At 53.1% G+C, this 20,059-nt stretch overlaps 1 protein-coding gene and 1 long non-coding RNA gene across 6 annotated transcripts in view; one reads left to right on the forward strand and one right to left on the reverse strand.

Annotated features, from left to right (window-relative positions):
- Positions 1-18,192, reverse strand: part of LOC135281395 (syntaxin-binding protein 4-like) — a 39,690-nt gene extending 21,498 nt beyond the window's left edge. For 3 of the 5 annotated variants that reach the window (XR_010348058.1, XM_064390203.1, XM_064390201.1), the window contains exons 1-5: positions 17,154-17,292; positions 15,498-15,571; positions 8,848-8,943; positions 7,977-8,046; positions 6,890-6,964 (exon numbers count right to left, since the gene is read on the reverse strand). Coding sequence is in view for 4 of the 5 variants with exons in the window: in XM_064390203.1 (XP_064246273.1) it covers positions 6,890-6,964; positions 7,977-8,046; positions 8,848-8,943; positions 15,498-15,571; positions 17,154-17,200 (362 nt within the window). In the remaining variant the exon portion in view is untranslated. Of the gene's footprint in view, positions 1-6,889; positions 6,965-7,976; positions 8,047-8,847; positions 8,944-9,802; positions 10,058-15,497; positions 15,572-17,153; positions 17,293-18,024 lie in introns of those variants that run through there. The other 2 variants (XM_064390202.1, XM_064390204.1) reach the window with 2 other exon arrangements.
- Positions 9,088-12,658, forward strand: LOC135281397 (uncharacterized). The gene is made up of 3 exons (XR_010348060.1): positions 9,088-9,542; positions 11,844-11,881; positions 12,205-12,658. It is a non-coding gene; the product is annotated as an uncharacterized LOC135281397 (long non-coding RNA).
- Positions 18,193-20,059: the final 1,867 nt, after the last annotated feature.

Below are 20,059 nucleotides of genomic sequence, written 5' to 3' on the forward strand. Positions count from 1 at the left end.
TAATAAGCATCCAGGGAGAGACCCTGAAAATGTTGTTTCAGTGGCCACAGTAACACCATTAGATGTCGTCTTTGAAGGCAGGAGGGAATCCCCATGGGAAGGTGCCTTCCTGATGCCATAGCCCCAGGAAAAGCCTGGTTATGAGTGGCTCCCTCTCAGGCTTGACAGTCAGACAAGCTCAAGAGGTGAACCTGTAGGAACCCAGCCACAGCAAAGTTCCCTGAGCGAGGAGACTGCTGTGACACACTCGCAGACGCTGCGTCATCTGCGTTCCTCACCAGGACAGATGTTGGGTGTTATTGGCTAGATTAGAGTCAACAATATTAAATGATGAATGAATCATCAGCTCCTCAGGTTCCTGCTGGAAATGCTCTCAGTAATTTACATCTTCCCAGTCACAACCAGCTCATTAACCAACTTCAAAGACCAGCGCATGCCTTATCTAATATTGCCATCAAATTTATGCCTTATTCATTCCATTTAATGTTAATTTAAAACCCAAGTGGCACACAATGCTCAGTGACATGCCTTGGTGAATCCCAATATTTGCATCCATACTATTGTCTTTATCAACCAAACCCATGACCTTAAAAAAGACCACGACTTTGTTCAGAAACCCCTTGTCCCACAGAGCTCTTCTGGCTTCCACCTCTTGGGCACAAATTTCCCAGGAACAGCCAAGATGCCACCAGGACACCCAGAAGATGCTGTGACCTCCCAGTCATGGTGGTGATACAACAGTAGGGGGAACATGAGGATGATCAAAGCCATTCTCCAAGCCCTGGAATTCTTTATCAGACCCACCCCTCAGACAGTGGCAGGCATTTGGTGGTCCACCAAGGGACAGCTGTGTGGGGCCAGCCCTGTGTGACCTGCATTTACTGTGCATGAGGGAAAGACAGTTTCATAACATAAGGCACCAAAATATGTGAAATATTAGGAGAATTTCTCCACCGAAAGGATGTCAGGCACTGGAACAGGCTGCCCAGGGAAGTGGTGGAATCATTGGAAATGTTCAAAAATCATGTGGATGTGACGCTTAAGGAGATGGTTTAATGGTGGCCTTGGCAGTGGGAGGTTAAGGGTTGGACTCAAGGGTCTCAGAGGGTTTTCCAGCCTAAATGATTCCACAAGCACTGGGAAAGCAGAAGGACAAGTCAGCCCCTGGTTTGCTGATCCACGGATCCCTGAGCTGAGCCTTGGGTGGATCTCAGCAGAACTATTTCAGTTTCCCAGTAAAGCCTCTGCAGCTGATTCACACCAGTTTCACTGGCAGCTCACACAGCCACGGCCTTACCCCTCCCTGACCCCTGCAGGGGCAGGTCCAACACGCTGCAATCTCACACATTATTCCCAGCGGTTACCAGGCCACCAGCACTTAGGTTTTGTTTTGGGCTGAGTATTTCTGTGGTCATCTATTGTTCCATTTTCCTCAGATAATAATCCGGCGGAGCACAGAGGAGGTCATAAACGCCACACAATGGCTGAAATACTCTTAGTCAATGCAAATGCAACTGGTGCAGCAGCTCTGTGACCCTGCAAACCCTGTCACTAACCTGCGCTGCCAAATGCTCTGTCATAAGTGAGGACATGCACGGGCTCAGCACTCCTTGTTGTTGTTTATTTTGTGTCCTGAAATTCATCCACAAAGGAGGTTTATCATTATTTTCTCAGGAGCCTGAATGAGCTGTGAGACTGGGTCCAGCCCAGGGACAATGTGACCAAATGCCACTGTCCCAGCTCCTGCTTTGTTGGTCAGTCCTGCCAGCCCCAGTTCCACCAGGGACACAAACACATGACTAACTGGAGGCACACACTTATCCCAGCAGAAAGTAAAGCACTTTCTGGTGCCAGTCTCCTGGGAATTAATTTTGTGCTCAGTGCAGTGTTTGGAGGAGCTGGACGCGGGCAGACAATGCCCAAACATTGCCGATTAATGAACGAGCGCGCTGCAGGAATGCCAACAGGCCTTGCTTTGTGCTTTCAGACACCAAGAGGCTTCAGAAGATGTCTTTAATATTTAAAATTTGACCCTTACTAAAACATTGTGAATTGTCAGGTGCCTGCAGGACTAAAATGCCCAGCTTGATTAAAAAACAACAACTGTGGCGTTGTATGAGGTGGAAAGTTCATTTTAACAAGCCCTTCTCCAGTTTTTTTTTCATTAGGATGCAAACATTTGAGGTCTGCAGGATGCTTGCAATAGAACTTGTCCCTGGACAGCCTTCAGCCAGCCCCAGGGTGGGATGGGGGGTCTGCCAGCAGCAGCCAGATCCAGGATGACTTTGCTACAGATGAAGCAGCAGGGGGTCAATCTCCTGGCAGAAAATTGTTGTTTTATCTCATAATGCCTCTTTGTCCTGCCCTTTTGTTCGTGGAAGAACAAAGGGTGAATCCTACATCAAAGGTTACACAGCGTCTGGAAACCTCAGCTCTGCACCACAGCTGGGAGAGAAAGTGGAGCCTGTGACATCAGAAATTACTGGTTTGTCTCAAAAAAAAAACAAACCTGCAGGTGAGTGGGAGCCATGAACTCAGAGCACTCCAAAAACGTCACAAAGGCAGATTTTCTCACACAGCTCCAGTGGAATTAGGGCACTCCCAGCCAGCCTGGAGCTGACACCCAGCTGTGTGAGGAAGTGACAGCCTGGAGGGGAGGGATGGGGCATCCAGAGGGACCTGGACAGGCTGGAGAGGGGGAACCGTGCAAAATTCATAAAGCACAGCAAGGCCAAGTGCCTGGGTCAGGGCGATTCCAAGCCCCAGTCCAGGCTGGGCAGAGAAGGAATTGAGAGCAGCCCTGGGAGAAGGATTTGGGCTGTTGGTGGGTGACAGCTGGACCTGCCCTGGCTGAGAGCACCCAGAAACACCCCTGGGCTGGGCTGAGCCCCAGTGTGGGCAGCAGGAGGGGGGATTCTGCCCCTCTTCCCCCTCAGGTGAGACCCCCACCTGCAGAGCTGCCCCAGCCCGGGGCCAACAGCAGCAGGACCTGGAGCTGCTGGAGAGAGTCCAGGGGAGCCCTGGAGATGCCCCCAGGGCTGGAGCCCCTCTGCTCTGGAGCCAGGCTGGCAGAGCTGGGGGTGCTCACCTGCAGAGGAGAAGGCTCCAGGGACACCTCAGAGCCCCTGACAGGGCCTAAAGGGGCTCCAGGAGAGCTGCAGAGGGACTGGGGACAAGGCATGGAGGGACAGGACACAGGGAATGGCTCCCACTGCCAGAGGGCAGGGCTGGATGGGATATTGGGAAGGAATTGTTCCCTGTGAGGGTGGGCAGGCCCTGGCTTGGGGTGCCCAGAGCAGCTGTGGCTGCCCCTGGATCCCTGGCAGTGCCCAAGGCCAGGCTGGGCAGGGCTTGGAGCAGCCTGGGACAGTGGGAGGTGTCCCTGCCATGGCAGGGGTGGGATGGGATGAGATTTGAGGTCCCCTCCAACCCAAACCATTCGATGCCTTCCCTCTCTGCGGGTGGGATGGAAGCAGTGCCAGGCACAGGTGCACCTCACTGCTCTGGGAAAGGCTGGCTGTTTTTCCCAAAGCTCAGCCTTTGTCTCTGGCACACCCAGGCTTGCTGGAGTCAGCCCCAGCCCTCCCTGCCAGCTTAGCAGCAAGTTCTCAGAACAAAAGAGCCATGGGCTGAGCTGTCTGTCACACGCAGGGCTGGCAGGGCAGGAGGGATTATCCTGCATCTACACCAGGCCAGAGGGGCCACAGCGCCTCTGCTGGGACAAACAGGGTGGGCACAATGACCTGGGAACTGATTCTGCCCCTTTTCCTGGGCCTGGACCTCAAGGCCTGGGGTCAGCTCTGGGCTCCTCACAAGGCAGACACTGAAGAGGTCCAGGGAAGGGAACAGAGCTGGGAAGGGGCTGGAGCACCAGGAGGCTGAGGGAGCTGGGAAAGGGGCTCAGCCTGGAGAGAAGGAGGCTCAGGGGGAACCTTGTGGCTCTGCACAACTCCTGACAGGAGGGGATAGCTGGGGAAGAAAGGTCAGGGTCTGCTCCCAGGGAACAGGGACAGGACAAGGGGAAATGGCCTCAAGCTGTGCCGGGTAGGGTGGGTCAGGTTGGACACCAGGAGGAATTTCTTCGTGGAAAAGGTGGTCAGGCCTTGGAAATGGCTGCCCAGATCAGTGGTTGTGTCCCCACCCCTGGACGTGTTCAAGGAACAACTGGACACAGCACTCAGTGTTCTGGGCTGGGAGATCAGTCAGAGGTTGGACTCGAAGATCTTTTCCACCCTCAGAGATGCTGTGAGTCTGATTCTGTTCCATACTGCCAGGGCACTTGCAGAGAAGCAGCCTTTCCTTCCTGCTGGTTGTGTGAGCCCTGCTAATCCAACAGCCCCTGCTCCTGGCATGCTGGGGATGCATCTCGTGTGGAGACACAATGAATTTAGTATTTTATCCTGCCAGGACAGAGGTGCAGCACAAACTGCCTCCTCCCAGTGATAAACCTGACAGACCAGGCCGATATCTGTGCAACGCAGAGAAACAAGGAACTATTGTAACTTTCAGGCTGAGAATGAATAAACAATAATTATGACTATGCAATAAAATTATCCTCATTAGGTGAAGGTGAGCACAGACAAAAATCAGATTTAAACATCACCTAAACCTGGTGAGTCCAGCTCCAAATCTGAATCCTCTGCTTTAAGCCCTGGCATTACTGCTGCTCTCTGCAGCCCAGCTGATGCGACAGGCCCAAAACATGCATCTGATACATGCCAGAGACTGAGTTCCATGAAAAGCACAGGTAATTTGGGCCTATAATTAACTCCAGAGACAAATAATAGCGTTTATGACTCAAATTCACCCGAGGGCAACCACAACAAAATGCTACTCAGCTGAGTCATTGGGAAAATTGGCAGGGGTGTTGGATCCAAACCCAGAGCCATGACGTTCCCTCCTCCAGAGTGCTTTGAGTGCTCTGGGCGAGGAAGGATCTGAAAATAAACTGAATTTTCTCTGCCCCGTGTCCTCCTCAGCTCCCAGGTCTCGTGAGCTGCTTTGCTGGGCAGTGGGAAGAAGGAAGGTGCCCACAGCTCGTGGCATGGCACCTCCACAGGCATCACCCCAGAGCTGATGGCCCCTCTCCACCCGGCTGGCTGCTCACCCACGCTCAAGGACAGACTTAAAAGAGAGCAGGGCATCAATAAAAGACAAAACTAAGTGGGGAAAAAAAAAGTGGAGAGCAGAAAAATCCTTCCCCATGTTCCCACAGCCTTTAATCCTGGAGATATGTATTCCTGTATTAAACAGTCTGCGAGATGATTATGTAAGTGAAATCTCTGCAAATCTTTTGGAAAAAAGAGTAAATAAACTGATTACTTCTCCTCTCTCCCTCTGGCTAACCTTTTGCAGATTTAACAGATAACCAGCAGTGAACGGAGGCCAGATAAATCGCTTAAAGTTTCATTGCCCTGCCCCAGCTCCCTGCAGGCACTGGGGAGCAGGGGGGAGCCGGAGCCACGCCCGCCTGTGCTTCAGGAAACACCTGCTGAATTTGGGATGTCAGCAGCTCAGGAACAGCTTGGAACAGATCACGGTGGAGGCAGAAAACCTGTGCTTGGGGCTCTGGCTGAGAAATCAAGTATTTCAGAGCAAGTCGTGCTGCTGCTGGACACAGGGATCCCAGCCAAGCTGTGGGATCCTGTCCCTCCTGCTGGGAGAGAGTGTGAGATGCCCACTGGCACTCTGCCCTGCCAAGGGGACTGCTGTGATCCAGAGCTGTGTCCTGAGCATCCCTGCTTGGACCAGAGGATCCCTGGTGACCTACTTGCTTCACCCAGCACTTCCTCAGAGCTGCTGAAGGACTTGCACTTAATGTAATAACAGGAGATGCCATTTCCCCTGGAAGAGGGTGGCTAAAAGCAGCCCGTCATTAATAGCAAATAATTCTTCCAGCAGTGTATTGCTGTGTCAGAATTAGTCTCACGCCTGTCATTAGAGCACTCTCACTGCTCTGCCAAGGCAGGAAAGCTGCACAGCAGCTGATGGATAAGGGATGCATCCATCATTAATCATCCATCATCTCCACACTAACGGGATCTGGGTGTGTTTAGCAGGGACTCTGACCTGAGCCACCACGGGCAGAGCACAGCCTGCCTGCCCACAGCCACCCTCTGCCAAATCCCACCCTCATGCCCCTGCTTCCTGCAGTGCCTCAGCTTCCCCAGCCCCTGCTTCTGTCAAGGGAGAGGATGTGCCAGCACCTCGTGCCAGATCTCCTATGGGATATCTGCAAAGACCCCACCAATCCATGCCAGGGTTCCCACAGCTCTGCCCTCTCTCATGGCACCATCATTGTCCCACACAGCTTAAACCCAGCCAAGACAAGACTGAACTCTTTCCTTCTCCTTCCAAACCCTCTGAGTCTCTCCAGAGAGAGCAAGGCTTTCCAGGGGGCAACAAGGGGACAAGTTTCAAGGAGAAAATTCTCATCCTCCCTGAGAAGGAGGAAACCTCTGGGAAAGGAAGACCTTAACTCAATATGTCCATCTGGAAAGGAAAGGGAAGATCCTGCTGTCCCTGCACATCTTCATCCAGAGTTCTGTGCAGGATGTGCTGAAACACCACACGGCAGAGCTGAGGGAGCCGTGCCACCCTACAGCCAAGACTGGAGCAGCTCTGGTCCTCCCTGGGGAAGCACCTATGGAAATCTGCTCAGTGCTGGAATGTCCCACAGATCCCACCAGGCAGGGCTGGCGTGAGAGCCACCAAGGGAAGCTTTGCTTCCATTACAGCTCCACTGAATTCCCACCAGTGCACAGTTACCAAAGACCCCTGGCCACCTCTGCCTTCCCAGAGCAGAGGCCTTGGAGCCCAGTTTGCTCCAAGGCTCTCCAGCTGTGGTGCCAAGGAGTGCCACAAGGTCCCTTCCCAGTGTCCCCCTTACTTGGCGTCGTCATCGCGGGCTATCAGGAGGCACATGTGGCTGGTGGCCGACGCCGTCCTCAGGATGTCCACGGCCCTGGAACACAGGGGCCATGACAGGTCAATCCCAGCTCCCAGCAGTGCTCCCTGCTCACCTCAAAGCTGGCAGAGACCCCTGACCTGGGCAAACCCTGCCAGCAGCCGAGGCTTTGGCTGGATGCCCTGCTCCCTGCCCTGGCAGTGAGGCCGAGGGCAGCCCAGCCATACCCTGATTTTCCCACTTCTGCAGTAAGTGAGAAGTCCCTGATAGCAAAACCCAGAAGACACCTGTGGTGGTGAGCAAATCCTCCTGCACAGCCCGTGGCAGGGGGCTGGGGCGAGGTGCTCTTTAACATCCCTTCCAACCCACACCATTCCAGGATTCTGTAATTCCCAGCCTGGGGAAGCTTCCATTCCAGGGACAGCCATTTTCTGGGTCAAAATTCAAGTACCCCTGGCAGCCAGGGCAGCTGCTGGAGCCAGGCACAGCTTTCCACAGCCACAGAGAGGTTCTCATGGACGTCACCAAGCCCAGCTGCTCTGGGGCTTTGGCAGCAGGACCAGTTCCTCATGCTGCTTCCCACCCAGCCTTGGCACCTGGTGCAGGAATGCAAGGCAGGCAATAGGAGAGCACAGTGTTTGATGGGAAAGGAGAGCCCCAAAGTGTTTGTGCTTCTGTGGAGCTGTGAATGATCCTCTTGGTGGGGAGCTGAGGGGCTGGATGTGGCTCCAGAGGGAACTGGAGCAGCACTGTCAGGCTCAGGCACCAGCTCATCTCCTGTGCTGGGAACTGCAGGATGTGCTGGGAAGCTGCAGCAGATGGAGTGGAGGTGCCAGGAGCTGTTTAAAGCCCAACTTTTTTTGGGAAATGTCTAACTATCTCAGACACAATTTGGGCTCTCTGGTCTATTTTTATATTGAATCTTCCTGCCTGATAAGTTCTGAGTTGGCTTTTGGGAACAGCACACAGAGTGATGCCCTGGTGTCCTCCACACAACCCACAGCCTAAGCCACTTCACAAAATCCCACAAAAGCAACAGGAATGGGAAATATCCATTTGGATATGGTACCTCTCGCTTGTAACCCCAATTAGGGAATCTCCATTGACCTCCAGGATCTGGTCTCCTGGCTGCAGGCGCCCTAAAAAAGAAAACTAATGGATAGAAACTGTGGAAAATACAGCTTGAAGGGACTGGGAGAGGCTGGGCAGTTCCCCCCTGTGCCCAGAGACAGGATGAAAAATGCATGGGCTGTTCTGGAGATGCTCGTCTGACCTGTTTTTCCAGATGTCCATAAATGAAGTTTCTGCAACCTCCCGGAACAGCCCTTGCCACTGCCCCAGTACTTCCTCTGCTCTAGGAAGTTGCAAAAGTAAATACTGCAAACTGCAATAAAGCTTTTGCTTAATTCACTTTGAGGTCAAGTAGTTCAGTTCGAGGTCAGGTGGAAAACCAGGAGAGGCACTTCCACCTGTTCTGGATTTATTTTCCTTTATTGGATGGAAAAATGATGTAACAGCTGGGGAAAAAAAAGATCTTTTTAGCGGAAGTTGTAAAAGGTGAGCTCTGCAGACCCCTAATACCTACTTAGTTGAACATATTCAGCATGAAATCAGTGACCTAGAGCAGAGCAGAGTTTGCAACAGGATCTCTGGTCATTTTGGGGGCACAGGGAGGTGGGAAAGGACAGGAAAGTTCTTGTGTGGCAGAGATGGGCCATGCTGTGCACACACAAAGCAATAGAACAGATGCTGAGGAGCCAGTCCAAGGCTGCTGTCAGATGTTAGAACAACTGCCACACTAAAAAAATACCCCCAACCACTGGAAAATCCCCAAGCAAGCACCCAAAATATCTAATAAGGGATGAAACAAATGTGTGAAATAAATACCCTCATCTGGGCTGTTCTCAGACCGCGTGGCACTCTGCCCGTGTTCCACTCACCATCTGCGTAAGCAACACCCCCTGGAAGGATCCTCTTGACATAAACTCCATATTCTTCTCCAGTGAGCTCCTTGATGCCACCAATGACCTTAATGCCTGCAGGAGGAACACAGCACAAAGGCAGGAGAGTCAGAGCTGGCACAGGCCATGCCTGAGCGGTGCAGCCCCACCCTAAATTCATGGAATCATGGAATGGTTTGGGTTGAAAGGACCTTAAAGCCCATCCACTGCCACCCCCTGCCATGGCAGGGACACCTCCCACTGTCCCAGGCTGCTCCAAGCCCTGCCCAGCCTGGCCTTGGGCACTGCCAGGGATCCAGGGGCAGCCACAGCTGCTCTGGGCACCCTGTGCCAGGGCCTGCCCACCCTCACAGGGAACAATTCCTAATTCCCAATATTCCATCCAGCCCTGCCCTCTGGCAGTGGGAGCCATTCCCTGTGTCCTGTCCCTCCATGCCTTGTCCCCAGTCCCTCTGCAGCTCTCCTGGAGCCCCTTTAGGCCCTGGCAGGGGCTCTGAGGTGTCCCTGGAGCCTTCTCCTCTGCAGGTGAGCACCCCAGCTCTGCCAGCCTGGCTCCAGAGCAGAGGGGCTCCAGCCCTTGGGGCATCTCCAGGGCTCCTCTGGACTCTCTGCAGCAGCTCCATCCATCACTGATGGGAAAGGATCTGCTCCTGCTGCAGATCAAATCATTCCTGGCAAGTGACAAGGGTTTTCCCACAGGAAATTCCTTCCCTGGGCACACCTGGACAGCCCCCGGGGCTGGGGACATCTCTGCTCCCCCGCCAGGCCCAGCAGCGCCTCAGCCTCTGACAGGGCCGCCCATGGCAGAGCCACACCCCAGGAGTGGCCACTTGTGGGGAGCCTCACTCCTGGGGGAGCCGAGGCAGAGCAGGGAGGTGACCCCTGTTCCTGAGAGACCCCCATGGCTCAGCACAGCCCGGGTGCCCTGCAGCACCTTGGCTGGGGCTGCTGCTCAGGGCCACCCCTCTGGCCAGGGGCCTGTCCCTGGGGCCGCCCTAAGCTGGCTGGCAGCAAAAGGTTCAGGAGACTTATTTATCCAGGGCTCATTAAGTCCTGCTTCGAAGATCCAGGCTATGGAGAGAAGGATTAAAAAGCCTGGCTTTAATTAACAAATCTCTGCCCAGAGTCACCGCCCGGGCATTTTGCTGCTGTGGCCAGGAGTGCAGGCTGGGGACAGGCAGTGCCACGAGCCAGCGCCAGCCCAGCCCTGTCCCGGTGCTGAGGGGCTGCTCCCAGCCCTGGACTGTAGGACAAGGGCCAGCTGCTGCCCTAAAACCTGGGAACCCTTTCTGGGAGGGAAGAGGATGCTGGGTGGGCATTCCTCAGGACACAGCACCAATTCCATCCCTCCCTCCCCTCCTTTTGTAACCCAAGCTCTGCTCTCAGGCCCCTCACAGCTTTCATCTGCCTCCAGGGAAAGACTTTGTGTCTCAAGTCACCTTTATATTAAATTATATTTAAACTAAATTATTACAATTTCCCATAAAGATATTTACATTTCTATAGGCACCAATTGCTGCCTTTCCCAAGCTCCAAATCCCAGCCCTGTCTGAGTGCTGGAGTTTATTCACTGGGCTTAAGGCATTAACCAGGCACTTGTGAGGAGATGTTTTACTGCTGGAACAGGAACTCACAGCAGAACACCTCACGAATGGGCACTAATATTTTCTAATTTATACTACAATAATATTATATTATAATGATATTATATTGTTTAAATATTATAATTTATATTTCTAATATTTGCTAGTGAATTATAAAATAAATTCACTCAAATTGGAAATATTGCCCCAAAAAAAGTATCTACAAGCAGCACAAGCCTCACCAAGGTGTGGGTCAGGTCAGGCACCTGGGCACAAAAGTGGGGAGGAGATGCTGCAGCCATGAAAGGTAAAACCTGCCCATGGCCAGGGATGCTCAGCAGGACGTTTCTCTGCTCCCTGCGGAGCCAGGGGATCTCTCTGCTGGGCTGTGCAGACACCCCAGGGAACGGGGGCACACCAGGGATGGGCTTGGGAAACCATCAGGGGTCCTGCAGAGGCAAAGCCCCATCGGTTCTCTGGATGGAACAGAGCCTGGAAGTCCAGCCCAAGGCAAGGGCATGGCTGAGGAACTCCTCCTACATCTTCCTTCACCCCTAACACAAAGGAATTAGGAATGATGAAGCACATCAGACAAATAATATAAAAATTTGCACCTTGCAGAGGCTCAGCCACAGCATCCCCCAGCAGCCCAGTGTGTGCCGAGATATCAAATCAATAATGACTCATTTCCCTTTTGTGTCTGCAAATCAATTGTAATAATGCCTTAATATAGCTGAGGTATCTCCAAATCCTCCTTTATCCCCAACGATGTCAGGAGAAAATCCGATCTTGTTATTAAAATCACTGATTACTCACAGTATTGCTCCAGACACACTCAAACTTGGATGGGGGAGGAAAAACCCCTGAGTTTTAACTCCCTTGTTGGCAAAGCAGCTGGATGCTGCCAAGCCCTGCCCACTACTCACACCCATCACCTCACCAAGAAGGTGTTCTGGGTGCCAGTCCTGCCCCCTAAAATCCACTGGAGAGTCCCCACTGGGGCAGGGAGGAGGAGGAGGAGGAGGAGGAGGAGGAGGAGGGAGGGCTCACCCCTTCCAGGGCTCAGGCCACTCCAGGGGACAACAGCTGATGGATGGCAGCAAACCTAGGTCATCCACGATTGTGGTAGCAGGATTCCTGGGACAATAATTTTTTACACATTTTATAAAAATTTACTTTAATCAGATTTCTATTTGGGGCCCATTGTAGGTAAATAACGGCTCTTTAATTATCACAGCATCAAAGTCCCAGTATAATGCTTATTAAGTCATACTTAGGGCCAGATAATCTAGCCTATTTTGGATCCCTCTATTTAATCTTTCCTTTCTGGCAAAGGTCCTGGAGCTGATGCCCATGTCCCTGCTTTGTTTTTTTTTTTTTTCTCTTTTGCAGAACAAAGCTTGCCAGGAAAACTCCAGATGGACTTAGAGGTAAGACTGACCAAGTCTATGTTTTCTTTAGGCTCTTAACAATCCTATAAATTTCTCCAAGACCCTCAAGCTTCTCTGGTGCCTCTAATCCCACTCCCACTAATGCCAGAGTCACAGTTCTCAGGCTATAATCTCACCTGCTCCTGGATCCACACAGGTCAGGGGGTGTCCTGGCTAATCTGGTTGTTTAGTCCAACTGGGATCATCCCGGGCGCATCCTGACCCCACTGCCTGCCAGGCTGGGCACAGAGGGGCTGCCCGCCCTCTGCCTAAGCTGGCAATGTTCAATTACATTTCCCTTAATCCCTCTGTTGATCTTGCAGCCCCCGCCAGCTTTTTCCGTCTGGAGGAAGGGACAGATTGGAGGTGAATCACTCACTGCCCTGTCCTAAGCAGATGAAGGTCAAGATAATGGGATCTCAGTGTTTCTGAGAAATGCTCCTTAATCAGCACTTCCCTTTGATGGCTATTCTTTAATTCGAGGTTCAGGTTTGAGGAGCTGCCAGGTAACCCCTTTGAACTTCTGCTGAGGTTCACATGTGGGTTTCCACCTAAAGCCACAGAGCAACAGACCCGCGGCCAAACGCTGACCTGGCACCAGGCAGTGATGCTGCTCCAAAGGAACTCTGGAATAATGCCTCATCTTACCTGAGAAATTGCTGGGATAACCCTGCATCCCACCTGGGAAACTGCTGGGATAACCCTGCATCCACCTGAGAAACTGCTGGGGTAACACCTCATCCCACCTGGGAAACTGCTGGGGTAACACCTCATCCCACCTGGGAAACTGCTGGGATAACCCTGCATCCCACCTGGGAAACTGCTGGGATAACCCTGCATCCCACCTGGGAAACTGCTGGGGTAACCCTGCATCCACCTGGGAAACTGCTGGGATAATTCTGCATCCTGGCTGAGAAACTGCTGGGATAACCCTGCATCCCACCTGGGAAACTGCTGGGATAATTCTGCATCCCACCTGAGAAACTGCTGGGGTAACACCTCATCCCACCTGGGAAACTGCTGGGGTAACCCTGCATCCCACCTGGGAAACTGCTGGGGTAACCCTGCATTCTTCCTGGGAAACTGCTGGGGTAACACCTCATCCCACCTGGGAAACTGCTGGGGTAACACCTCATCCCACCTGGGAAACTGCTGGGGTAACACCTCATCCCACCTGGGAAACTGCTGGGATAACCCTGCATCCCACCTGGGAAACTGCTGGGATAACCCTGCATCCCACCTGGGAAACTGCTGGGGTAACCCTGCATCCACCTGGGAAACTGCTGGGATAATTCTGCATCCTGGCTGAGAAACTGCTGGGATAACCCTGCATCCCACCTGGGAAACTGCTGGGATAATTCTGCATCCCACCTGAGAAACTGCTGGGGTAACACCTCATCCCACCTGGGAAACTGCTGGGGTAACCCTGCATCCCACCTGGGAAACTGCTGGGGTAACCCTGCATTCTTCCTGGGAAACTGCTGGGATAACCCTGCATCCCACCTGGGAAACTGCTGGGATAACCCTGCATCCTGCCTGAGAAACTGCTGGGATAGCCCTGCATCCCACCTGGGAAACTGCTGGGATAGCCCTGCATCCACCTGAGAAACTGCTGGGATAACCCTGCATCCCACCTGGGAAACTGCTGGGGTAACACCTCATCCCACCTGGGAAACTGCTGGGGTAACACCTCATCCCACCTGGGAAACTGCTGGGGTAACACCTCATCCCACCTGGGAAACTGCTGGGGTAACCCTGCATCCCACCTGAGAAACTGCTGGGATAATTCTGCATCCCACCTGAGAAACTGCTGGGATAACCCTGCATCCCACCTGGGAAACTGCTGGGGTAACACCTCATCCCACCTGGGAAACTGCTGGGGTAACACCTCATCCCACCTGGGAAACTGCTGGGATAACCCTGCATCCTTCCTGATAAACTGCTGGGATAGCCCTGCATTCAGCTTCAGAAACTCATGAAGGCACTTTCTTTTCCCAATTAAACCCACTCTGAGCAGCTACACCTCTGGCAGACACAGGGATTCTGTAAGCACCTCTCATCAGAGAGGATTGATTAAGCTGCCAGAGGGCAGGGCTGGATGGGATATTGGGCAGGAATTGTTCCCTGTGAGGGTGGGCAGGCCCTGGCACAGGGTGCCCAGAGCAGCTGTGGCTGCCCCTGGATCCCTGGCAGTGCCCAAGGCCAGGCTGGGCAGGGCTTGGAGCAGCCTGGGACAGTAAAAGTTGTCCCTGCCATGGCAGGGGGTGGCATTGGAGGGGCTTTAAGGTCCTTTCAACCCAAACCATTCCATGATTTCTGGAGGATGATCGCTCATCCTGAGTGCTTCAAGCCTCACAGGAGAGGATGAAGGTAGCAGCTGATGGCATTAGGAAATCCGCATTACTGTAGCTTCCTCCAGCACACCACAATTTGCTTTGTACGTTCTGCTAGACCCTGCAAAGACCCTCTGGCCCAGACTGGGGGAAAGGAGAGGAGAGGAGCTGGAACCCAGGGAAGTGGCTCACAAAGGGCTGCCACATCTGCCACTTCTTCCAGAGGTCAGGGATGGCCCCATCAGGCTCTTCTGGGCCTCCTCCTTTAATGAGCTAATCTAACCCAGCAGCTGACATCCCATCAACTCAACCAAATCCACCTCTGGAGATTGAAATATCATATTCACCAAGTAAAGTCATTTCTCTAAGCTCCCGTGAGCCTCATGAGCGTGGGAAGAGTCAGCAAAGCCATCCCCCCGCCCCACCCGGAGCTGGAAACAGCCAATAATTAATTCATAATTAATCTCAGGTCTCAGGAAACCTGAACTTGTTTCTCTGATGACTCCTCAGGAGCTGTCCCAAAAGGTCATTCAGGGGTCTCACCAAGAGGTCCCCAGCTGCTCTGTGGCAGGGTGGGCTGCACTCACAATTAAGGATTAGGGGACAGACTGTGAAATCCTGATGCAGGATCACAGATTTTTGTAAAGTCCATGGCAGAGCATCACTGAATACAGAGAGGTCAGAGAAATGCTCTGCTGGATCCTTCTGGGCTGAGTGGCATGAACCTGGGATTTTCTCACATTCTGATGGATGTGACCTTCTCTTTTCCCTTCTCTTCCATGCTTTGAAGTTCAGAGTGCCGTGGAAGGACACCTGACTCACTTAGTGCTCATTCCCTTCCCCGTGGGCCAAACTTTCCAAAGCCAGCTCATGCATCCCAGTCCTCAGGAGCGCTGCAGGAAGCACCTTCCATCCTCCACTGGGATGGCTTTCCAGGGGAAAAGTCTGCAGAGGGGCAGGGAAGTGCTGGGGATTCTGTTTTTCTATGTATTTAGCATTTTAATTGATTTTATCTAAAAAATTCTGAAAGGCCCCTCCCCCTCATCCTGCTGAGGGAAGGGGTTGTGGGCCTGGGCTCCTGCAGAGCTCCCAGCACTGGCTGCTCACCATTACCATGGAATTAGCTGGGATTTTGGCATTCTTTTAATGTCACAGCTGCAAAAGGAGCAGAGGATGCTCAGCACAGGCAGGTACAAGACACAAGCTCAGAATGCACACAGGGAGCACACCCTGACCCAGGCTCTGGGGCTGTTTGAGGTACCAGCCCAGCCCCTGGCACTCACCCAGCCCATCTGCACACTCGTAGAAGTCGAAGCAGTGCACGGTTCGATCCATCCCGTACGGTCCCATGAGTGTCCTGGGGAGACAAGAGGAGCTGTCTGTCATGGCCAGAAAGGACAGAGGCACAGGTGCCCACACACTGAGGCACACTGTCCCTGCCAGCCCAGCAGGCACTGCAGACACTCAGGTGAGGGACAGCCCCCCCACTGCACCCACATGGGCAAAACCCAGCCCCAGGCAGCCCCCCCGAGCTCTGCACGGATAAATGAGAGAATATGTGCAGGGCTGAGCATCATCCTCCCCACCCAGCAAATCTGCTGGAGCTGTCTGTGATTCATTACCCCAGATTATCGGGGCTGGACAGCTGTGCAGCTCCTGGGAAATGAGATCAGAGCTCGGAGCCGTGCTGGGGAACAAAGCAGTTTCACAAACACAGCCTGTAATGAACACGGCCGGGCACAATCCCCTCACAAGGTTTTTAATGCAGGCAGAGGGTCTGGAAAAGGGGATGCAAGAGCTGCTCCAAGTCCTGCCTGTTCTGGTGGGAGCTTCTCATCACAAGCCAGAGCAGCTGGAAGAACATCACACAGCTGAGATTCCCCTGAGCCGAGTAACTCCCCAGAACATCCCATAGTCTCCCCCTAAACACCTTAGGCAAGGTCCCAAATGAATGACCCCAAAAACACCCTGTACCAAGCACAGATGCCAGACTCCAAACCTGGGACCACCAGCACTTCTCCTTGGGCTCCTCAGGATGGATGAGCCCTGATCTGAGAAACACCAACCCCGACGTGCCAGGGGGGAAACCAGGGCTGAGGAGGCACCAAAGAACTCCCCAGCATTTAAGTGGCAAGAGAGAAGGTGTTTCCCAATTTCCTGGGATATCAGGTCCCAGATCTGAATATGGATGAGAAGGAACAGCAGCGTGGGAAACAAGAGGCTGCTCCAAATCCAGCAGGATGCAGGATAAGAATAACCTACAGGGACTTACCAGGAGTCCAAAATAAAACTCAAAATATCGAGCTATCCAGCAAAGGCAGTAACTTGACCTCTAAAATTCGGACTGGAAGTGTTTTCTCCATGCTAAAAAATGCCCCTTCTTGCCATCCTTACACCTCTCTGAAGACTGAACAACCAACTGGCCACATCTGGCTATTGAAATACGGAGCTCGAAGGCATCCCAGGGAGGCGGAGCAGCCCTGGGCCCGGGCTGGTTCAATCCTCGACCCAGGATTTTCGGGGTATTTCGAGTAAATCACCGAGGACATTGCCCGGGCGAGCCCGGGCGCTCGGGGCGGGCGGGCAGGCACCACACGGCCGCAGTTTCGGCGGAGCAGACTCCTCCCGGATACCACCAGCTCTCCTCATCACCCCCTGCGATCAGCCCTGATCATCATCCCGCTCCGAGGCACGGCTGCCCAGCAGCCCCGAGCCCTGCGAGCGCCACCGAGGCAGAAAACCCAGCGAGCCACGCTGGCCCGGGCTCTCCTGCATCCCTGCCTCCTCCTGCATCCCTGCCTCCTCCTGCATCCCTGCCTCCTCCTGCATCCCTGCCTCCTCCTGCATCCCTGCCTCCCAGCCCTGCTCCTGGGGATGCCACGGGCAAGAACCCGGGCTGCAAGTGGCAGCCACGGGAGCCCGGGCTCCCTCCCCGTTACCTGCTGATGATGATGGCTCCCTTGTAAAGGACAGAGACCGCGGGCATCTTGCCGGCCCTGCCCGGCACCGGCCGCTCTGATTTGGCAGGAATCCGTTAAAGTGATGGGGGGGGGAAAATGGGAAAAAAAAAAAAAAGGAAAAAAAGGGGAGGTCGGAGGGCATCACGTGGTCCCCCCGTATGGATGTTAATTCCTCCCAACATTAACACAGATCGGCTCAAAACATCTCCAACTTTAGATTAAAGCTTACGCAAGCCGGAGCCAGCGCGGCCCCTGCAGCGCCTTCCCAAGGCCGGGGCCGGAGCAGGGCTGGCCCCTCGTCCTCAGCACAACGAGAATTTCTTGGGATGTGCTTGTGGGAATGGCCCCTCCAGGGGTAGAGGGCAGGGTTTGGGGTGGGACGGGTGCAGTCACCATCCCTAAAGAGTTAAAATCCACAGCAAAGCTTTGGAAGCAGGAACAGACTGTGGCACTTAGGGGGTTTAGGGCTGATGTTGATTTTTTTTCTTTTAGCATCTTTTCCAGTCCACAGAATTTCCTTCTTAATGCAGAACAAGTTCAGCTGTCCCTTGTCTGTTGGGAGGTCAGAAGCCTGACTTGCTTTGAACAGCCCCTTCCACAGAATCACAGAATCACTGGGTTGGAAGAAATCTTAAAGATCATAGAGTCCAACTCAGCTCCAACACCTCAACTAAACCCTGGCACTCAGTGCCACATCCAGTCTTGTTTTAAACACATCCAGGGATGGTGACTTCACCATCTCCCTGGGCAGAACATTCCAAAACTTTATCACTCCTTCAATAAAACTCTTTTCTAATATCCAGCTTTTATTTCCCTTGATGCAGCTTGAGACTATGTCCTCCATCCCTACCTTGGTGCCACCATCCAGCTGCAGAAGCAGCAGCACCCCTGTCTTGTGGGATGGGGGGATGAGGGATGAAATAAGATTATCCAGGGTTTGCCAGTGAATGGGAATGGCCCAGAAGAGCCCAGCTCAGGGCTTGGCAGCAGGGCTGCTGCCCTGGGGGAAAGATCTGGTGACCTTTCCTGAGAAGGGAAACGTGCTCCCCTGGACCCGCAGGAGGACACGGGGCCTGCCTCCCAACCAGCCCTGGAGGACATCTGAGGTCACAGAGAGCTGTGACTGCACCAGCGGTGTCCCCTCGTGCTGTCCTGCAGTGTCTCAGCAGGCTCCTGGCCAGGCCCCATTAGTGGTCCTTGCCCTCGTTAGCGGAGCTCTCACTGTGGCCGTGCCTGCCTGGCTCTGCCACTCCTTGCCAAACCATCCCTTCAGTCCAAGATGCTGGATGTTGATGTTCCCATGTCTGAACAACTGATTTTATCAGCTGGAGCTTCCCCGACGGCCTCGTGTGAAGCCTCGCTGGGCAAGTGCAAAGTGCTTCAAAACAACGACAAATTGGAAAAGTTCTCCTGCATTTTATCTTTTTTTTTGTTAATTATTTTCTCTTGAGGACATTCAGATGACATATAAAACCTGAATAGATTGACCTTCAGGTGGCCAAAACTTTCCTAAAAATTAAATTATCTACCTAAAAAAAAATAAATTATAAGTAATGCCAACTAGACAAACGTAGATGCATCTGGTGATAGATACATTGTGCACACCCCAGCACAGCAAGGTGTGTTCATAGCCTTGCCAAGGCTTTGGCTGAAGCAGACTAAGCACGAGGGGTGGTACCTGGGCCCATCTCCAAATCTGCTGGATGCTGCAGCCTTCAGGAGCATCACAAACCTGCCCATCCCGCAGCAACCCAACAGCAGGGAGATGCTCTTTCTCCTGCCATCCCACAGAAAAGGACCAGGAGAGCCAAAAATTAAGGCAGGAGATTCCAACACCTGATGACCACCAGCTCTGGGTGTCAGTGACTTGTTCAAGGCTGGCCAGGAGGTTTTGTGGCAGAACATGCACAGAAATTCAACGCTGGGCTGTGGAACCCTCCCTCTGTGCCTGTTCTAGAGTGGGAGCTGCTCCACACCAGGGCACAGCTCCCCAAGGGCAGGAGAGTGCCATGGCTGGCACCATGCCCAGCTTGGGGTGATCTTTTAGGCACCCCTCACCCAGCAGCCTCCTGCCACTCACACTCAGGATCACACTCCAAGTCCTCTGATGCATCAATAACCTGCCAGGTCAGAGGAAGAGGCACTTCCATCCCACCACCAAAACACCACAAAAACACCGTGTACAAGCATCCCAGATCCTCTGGGACTCTGCTAATGCATTGTCCCACAATTACTGCCCTGATCCACGGGCCAGAGTCTTGGCTGGAATAAATGAGGGATGCTGGAGGGAAGGGATTGCACAAGCACTGCAGGCAATGGGACAAAGTTGAAGCACTGGCACAGGGTGCCCAGAGAAGCTGTGGCTGCCCCATCCCTGGAAATCTCCAAGGCCAGGTTGGAAGGGGTCCATTCCCACCACAGGGAGTGGAATGAGATGATCTTTAAGGTCCCTTCCAACTGAAGCCATTCTGTGGCTCTATGACAAGGTCACTTCTCTGACCAATTTCAGAGGGGCTGCAGGAAAGCTCACTGGAATCAGGCCAACCCAAAATTGCAGGAAAATGGGGAAATTTTCCTGTCTGGCACTTCAGTAATTCACCCACCCTGATTTCTGCATCTCAGGGAACAATTTCTACACTCAGGGTTAGACAGACGTGTTTGGGGCTCCACACCTCTGACACAAAGTCCTTTAGCTGCCCCGGGCTGGGATTCCTGGTGCTTCCCACTTGGTGGGATGTTGCAATAAACCACAAGCTGGGAAAATAAATGAAAACCAAATCCAAGAGCCCTAGGGAAGAGGAGCAATGCTCAGCTTCCAACTTTCTCTCCAAACACTCAGATCCTCAATTCCATCCTCCAAAACACACACACCAACCCTGGCAAAA

This window comes from Passer domesticus, chromosome 15, assembly GCF_036417665.1.
Source record: "Passer domesticus isolate bPasDom1 chromosome 15, bPasDom1.hap1, whole genome shotgun sequence".
Lineage (NCBI taxonomy): Eukaryota > Metazoa > Chordata > Aves > Passeriformes > Passeridae > Passer > Passer domesticus.